The sequence below is a fragment of the Orycteropus afer genome, unplaced genomic scaffold (genome assembly GCF_000298275.1).
Source record: "Orycteropus afer afer isolate SDZICR_OR568_19922 unplaced genomic scaffold, OryAfe1.0 scaffold00176, whole genome shotgun sequence".
Taxonomy (NCBI): domain Eukaryota; kingdom Metazoa; phylum Chordata; class Mammalia; order Tubulidentata; family Orycteropodidae; genus Orycteropus; species Orycteropus afer.
The window spans coordinates 5,680,554-5,686,952 of record NW_006921763.1 but is presented as its reverse complement, the minus strand read 5'-3'; the positions used below and the strand labels follow the sequence as shown (position 1 = coordinate 5,686,952).

The window sequence follows — 6,399 nt, the reverse complement described above, 5'->3', positions numbered from 1 at the left end:
GTAGTCAGTCTGATTCCTATGTATTCCATCTGGTTAAGTCCATCTGTAGAGCCATAATTTATGTTGTTGAAAAAAAGTATTTCCAATGAATAAGTCACTGGTCTTGCAAAAACAATTCTATCATGTGATCTCCAGCGTTAGTTCTATCATCATGGCCATATTTTCCAACTACTGGTGATTCTTTCCAACTTTCTCATTCCAGTCACCAGGAATAATCAATACATCTTGATTGCATGTTCGGTAAATTTCAGACAGCAGAAGTTGGTAGAAATCTTCAGTTTCATCATTTTTGGCTTTGGTCGTTAGTATATAGATTTGAATAATAGTAGTATTAACTGGTCTTCTTGGAGGCATATGGATATTATCCTATCACTGACAGCATTGTACTTCAGGACAGATCTTGAAACAGTCTTTGTGATGATGAATGCCACGCCATTCCTCTTCAATTAAAAGAAACTACTGCACTAATAAAGGGAAGCATGTAACTTTCAACAGATTTCGGATCCTAGAATATGTGATTATGAAGCTTATTTTAAAAAACAACTTTACATTTATTATTGCAGTGTCTGTGGTTGGGATTAGTTCATAGCTTATGTGGATTCTCTACTTCAGGGTCTCTTACAGGCTGCAGTGAAGGTGTTGGTTGAAGCTGAGGTCTCATTTGATGCCAGGGGAGGAAGGATCCTTTTCTAAGCTCATGTAGATGGTGGTAGGATTCAGTTCCTCATGGGCAGTTATACTGAGTGTCTCAGTATTTAGCTGGCTGTTGGCTAGCTGTTGCCCTTAGCTCCATGCCGTCTGGGCTTTTTCAGCATGGCCACTTTCTTCATCAAAGCATGCAAGCGCCTTTGCTACCTCCTGTGGCTTAAACATGCTGCAAATATGATGACTGCAGAGGAGGGCACTGCCGTGCCAGTGTGCCAGCCTGCTAGTCCCACCCAGTGCTCTCACCTCCACCTCTGCCAGGGAAGCTGCGAAACATAATGAAATGTATTTTCAGTGTGGATAATAAAAGGAGATGTTTCTTACCAAGTGAGACTAATCCCTTTTGAAGGTTATGAGAAGACTGATGATGTTTCAGAGAAGACTTCACTAGCTGACCAGGAGGAAGTGAGGACAATATTCATCAACCAGCCCCAGCTGACCAAATTCTGCAATAACCATGTCAGGTAGGAACTACCAAAGATGCTATGGGACCAGGCACCACAACAGAATCCAGTAGGACATCTCCCCTGTGCAGATGAAGTGAACATGCTTGCACAGAGCTTTCAGTTAAACTAGTTACTACTGAGAGCTCACTGGTGCCAGTGTGAATAGTCTGTTTCTTTCCCTACCTTCTATTCAGTAAAAGAGATGGTAATAATTATCTGGAAACAGGAAAGACTTGAAAGAATAAATAACCACACTCTAGCAATTCTGTATGTAGTGTCTGAACCATGAAAGCTACTCATGGTGTAAATGACTTTGTCTTAATCCTGTTACTAGAATGATGTATTACTATTTTCAGTTTAACAGGATTTAACATTTTAGGAGAGATCTTTACAATTCCAAGGAGAACTCCTTGTGGTTAAATAATCCGTAAATAGTGGTTTTTGATAGTTGTGAAATTTCCTATGGTGTTGAAGGTTGGAGGTCTATAAGAATTACTTCACTGTATGTTTTTCACTCCAACAATAGTATTAAACAGATCTGTGTAAGCACTAGTTACCAAGGACTGCCATGTGACCTGTCGGACCAAATGAACACCCCAGTGCTAGCACAGTTTATCTCAACTGGCAGAATCCTCAGATTTGAGAAATGCTGACTTAATATTTGTAACTTCACATTCTGTAGTACTGTTTCTCAGTTTGAGGAGTGCCCCATGTGTCTCCTTTAATCTCCTTTCTATTTGAGAAACAAAAGGAAGACCTGGATGTTTCCAGGACCTAAGTGATGATATCTCACTGGTTATGGACATACCTCGTGGGTTTGGTGTAGAGTTCTAGTCAAGTTCTTAAGAGTCCATGAAGAAAATGCAGGCTGAAGCCCAGAAAATGCCCCATTTCTTTAGTTTTCCAGAGAAGATACCTCTATTTTTAGTTTTCTGGCCCTGCTCAAACTGCTGGGGTTTTTGGCAAAAGTTAATTATCTGTTAACATTTTATATACTATCTTAACCAAATTTCTTGTTCTTTGTAATGTTGAGCAGATTTTTCCAAAGAGGACAAAAGATTTTATACAGAAAATAAAACCTGTGGTGTATTCAGTCTTTATTACTTAGCCCATTCTTTTACTATTTTTCATGTAGGTTAATGACCCTTTGGACTATTTCTCCCAATTTGAAACAGTGGACAAAAATGTCCATCATCTGATTTTTCATATAATGAGAACTTTGTAAATGTGGGTGTACTGATGGTGATGTTGTTAAGTTTTACACTGCTTTTCATTTTTCTTTTCCAGCACTGCAAAATACAATGTCATCACATTCCTGCCACGGTTTCTCTATTCTCAGTTCAGAAGAGCTGCTAATTCATTTTTCCTCTTTATTGCACTGCTTCAGGTAAAGTCGTGTTGTAAAAACTTTAGTTCAAAGAGAAATGTTCAGCTATAATACATATTTCAGTGAAGACCTTGACTGGTCCTCTGAAGATTGTCTAATGCGGAGAGAGAACCTGGTTTTGATGGACACAGCCAACTCCTGCTCCAGGCAGTGTCAGAATTCCACTGCCTCTATGTGTTTCATTTTGTTGGCTTATTTTATGTATTCTGTGAATTGAACATAGCAAGGACTGTTCGGTTTTCAGTGGTGAATGGGGATGAAATGCTTTCTTAAAATACTTGTATTTTAGAAGTGGTGTCAGTTCTAAATCTTGGAATATTAGAATTATTAGTTTAAATCTTGTGGGTTTTTTTTTTTTTTGTATTTGAATTAGTTGTAATCAGGAAAAATGCTGCATTTTATTGAAAAGGTAGGTCCCTGGGTAGCACAAATGGTTTGGTCTCAACTACTAACTAAAGGGTTGGCAATTTGAACACCCACCAGCATTGTAGAAGAAAGGCTGGTGACTTTATGTTCATTGTAAAAGAATTAAAATGTAAAACAAAGCATAAAGGCAAAAATAAAAAAAAAAACTCTTTTTATTCCACCACCCAGACACAACTACTATTAAAATTTGGGTATATACTTTCTGGTCTTTTTTTTTTATGAAAATTATTCAGTTAAGCCCAGTTTATTGATTTAGATTACAAAAATAAGGAGCATGTAGTATGTATTGTTTTGTAGTCTACTTTATTCATGTAGTAATGTTTGGATGTTTTCCCATGTTACTCATTGTTTTTCTAAAATACCATTTTTAATGACTATGGTATTTTAGTATATGCACATACTATAATTTATTTAACTAATCACCATTAAAGATGTAAGTCCTACACACACTGCTTACTTTTGGTTAATTAACTTTCACTTCTAGCTATTTATTAGCTATGCGCCAGTTGCCTCACTCGATGTCATTTGGTCAAGATAGTAAAGTCAGTGAGGCACATTTCAGGAGAAATGAGGACTCTGTTATTTAAAGCTATTGATAAACTTTGTAATTCTCACTGGATCTCTCCTTTTTTCTTTTGTCTTCCTTTAAATAGCAAATACCTGATGTATCCCCAACAGGTCGTTATACAACACTGGTTCCTCTCTTATTTATTTTAGCTGTGGCAGCTGTCAAAGAGATAATAGAAGATATTGTAAGTATTTTAGTTTTTGGTAAACAAATGTGACTTTTCGTTATCTTTTTATACATATTTTAAATTATTAGTTTCTTAATAAGTTGTTTAATTCTTGGCACAGTCTGTTTAAAATGCCCATTCAACATTTGTTGTTGTTGTTATGTGCCGTCGAGTCAGACCCAACTCATAGCGACCCCTCCTTGGGTTGCCGAGGCGATATCACTATGGAAGTAGATTGCCCAACCTTCCTTCTGAGGAGTGGCTGGTGGGTTTGACCCGCCAGCCTTCTGGTTAGCAGTCAAGTGCCTTAGGCACTATGCTACCAGAGCTCCCATTCAACATACCAATATGAACATATGTAGAATATTCCCCCATCACTGGAGTTAAATCCTATCTATTTCTATAGGATTAATATTGCAGAAGGCTTGTTATAATGTTTTCATATTTTTCTGGTTTAGTAATGAAGTAATTTAATTAGAGTATAATAATTGGCTTGAAGAGAAAGCTGTATTTGAACATTATTTGCAATTACTTTGAACAACGTAAACTTCAAATTATCTAAATGTAAATTTTTTTTGAAACTTTTCTTGTTAAACAAACACCATCATTCTTACCTTATTAAATTCTTTTGATGCTTTTTCATCTTATTTTAGTAGTTTTAAGTTTCCTTTCCTCTTTACTTTTTAAAAGAAAGTAGAAGCAAATTTGCTATTTTTGTTATTCTGTGGTAGTAGAAGAAAGAGGAAGTCAAGAGATTTTTTTTTTTTTTTTTAATTTTACCCTTATTCTAACTACCTTAGCTGAGAATGGCAGTATTTTCTTCTGTGGTCTTTAAATATTTCTTTGCCTGTCTGGAATGATCTGTCAAGCCTTAAGCATGTCAGATCGGAAAGTGATGAAAGGCTGAGGCATTGTTAAGAAAGCTCCAATTTAAAGATTCCCAGAAATTAGTGTTATTTCTGTAGAGAATCAAATTGTGATCTAATCAATAAGACATGAACCATAGCAATACTTGACCCGTTACAAATGGGTCAACTGAACATTTAGATCATCAGTCTCAAAACCATCTAAATGTCTAAGGAAGCAGAGAAGATGTATATGTGAGATATCCTGTTCCTCTTGATTGGAAGGGATACTCAATGGGACCATGAGCTTAAAAATTTTAAATTCTCTCTTCTCACTTATATTGCTCCACAAGACATACCATCCTTTAAATTGTGATTAGCTTTGGCAAACTATAGGGATTGATGTTTAATGCAACTTTGTCTCTTTGCCTTATGGACTCCTTTTTTTGTTGTGTTGTTGAACCTAATTTTCCTTGAGTACCTGTTACTTACCAGGCATTCTGCTAGTTGGTGTTTTTTGTTTTGTTTGTTTTATTGTGGTAAAATATGTATAACACAACATAGCCATTTTTAAGGGTATAATTAAAGAATATTAATTACATCTGCAATAGTGTACAACTATCATCACTATTTCCATGACATTTTCATCACCCCAAACAAGAAACTGTATACCCATGAAGCAACAGTTCCTATTCTCCCCTCTTCCCAGCTTCTGATAATCTGTAGTCTACTTTCTGTCTCTAAGAATTTCCCTGTTCTAGATATTTCATATAGTAGAATTGTATAATATTTCTACTTTTGTGTCTGGCTTTTTTTACTTATTATAATATTTTCACCATTCATCCATGCTGTAGCATGTATCAGATTTTTAGTCCTTTTTAGGGTGAATAGCATTCCATTGTAAATGTGTGTGTGTGTCTGTGTGTATGTGAATTGACTCCACAGCAAGTAGTATATATACACACACCGTTTTTTCACATATAATGCACACAGGAGTGCAAGGGGATTGCACAGTGTGTAAAAACCACATAACATGCATATTATTTACATAAAATGTGGTATCTGTGTATATATGTATGTGTGCATATAATATTTATATGTATGTGTATGCATATGTTGTTGTTAGGTGCTGTTGAGTCAATTCCGACTCATAGCAACCCTATGTATACAACAGAATGGAACACTGACAAGTCCTGTGCTATCCTCAAAATCCTTGCTAGTGTGAGCCCATTATTGCAGCCACTGTGTCATACTGTCTCATTCAGGGTCTTCCTCTTTTTTGCTGACCCTCTACTTTGCTGAGCATAATGTCCTTCTCCAGGGCTTGCTCCCTCCTGATACCGTGTTCTAAGTACACAAGAAAAGAAGTCTTACCATCCTCACATCTAAAGGCTTTCTGACTATACTTCTTCTAAGACATATAAGTTTGTTCTTCTGGCAGTTCATAAAACCAAAAATCAAACTCACTGCCCTTGACTCAAATCTGACTCATAGCAACCCCTCCTTGGGTTTCTCAGGCTGTATCCGTACGGAAGTAGATTGCCTAGTCTTCCTTCTGAGGAGTGGCTGGTGAGTTTGAACTACCAGCTTTCTGGTTAGCCTTAGACACTAGTGTATTTAATACTCTTCACCAACACCATAATTCAAAAGCTTTAATTCTGCTTTGATCTTCATTATTTATGGTCCAGCTTTTGTATGCATAAGAGACAACTGAAAATACCATGGCTTGGTCAGGCACAACCTTAATCCTCAAAGTGGCATCTTTGCTTTTTAACATTTTAGAGTGGACTGTGTGTGTGTGTGTGTGTGTGTGTATGTGTGAAATCTGGGTGAAAGTTTACAGAACAAATTCTAAA

At 36.5% G+C, this 6,399-nt stretch overlaps 1 protein-coding gene across 1 annotated transcript in view; it reads left to right on the top strand.

Moving 5' to 3' along the window:
* The first annotated feature begins 813 nt into the window (after window positions 1-813).
* The window catches only part of ATP8A1 (ATPase phospholipid transporting 8A1), a 309,537-nt gene continuing 303,951 nt past the window's right edge, over window positions 814-6,399 (top strand). Inside the window, 4 exon segments of the mRNA XM_042781818.1 lie at window positions 814-931; window positions 1,055-1,169; window positions 2,439-2,538; window positions 3,618-3,716. Of these exon segments, the coding sequence (XP_042637752.1) occupies window positions 814-931; window positions 1,055-1,169; window positions 2,439-2,538; window positions 3,618-3,716 (432 nt within the window).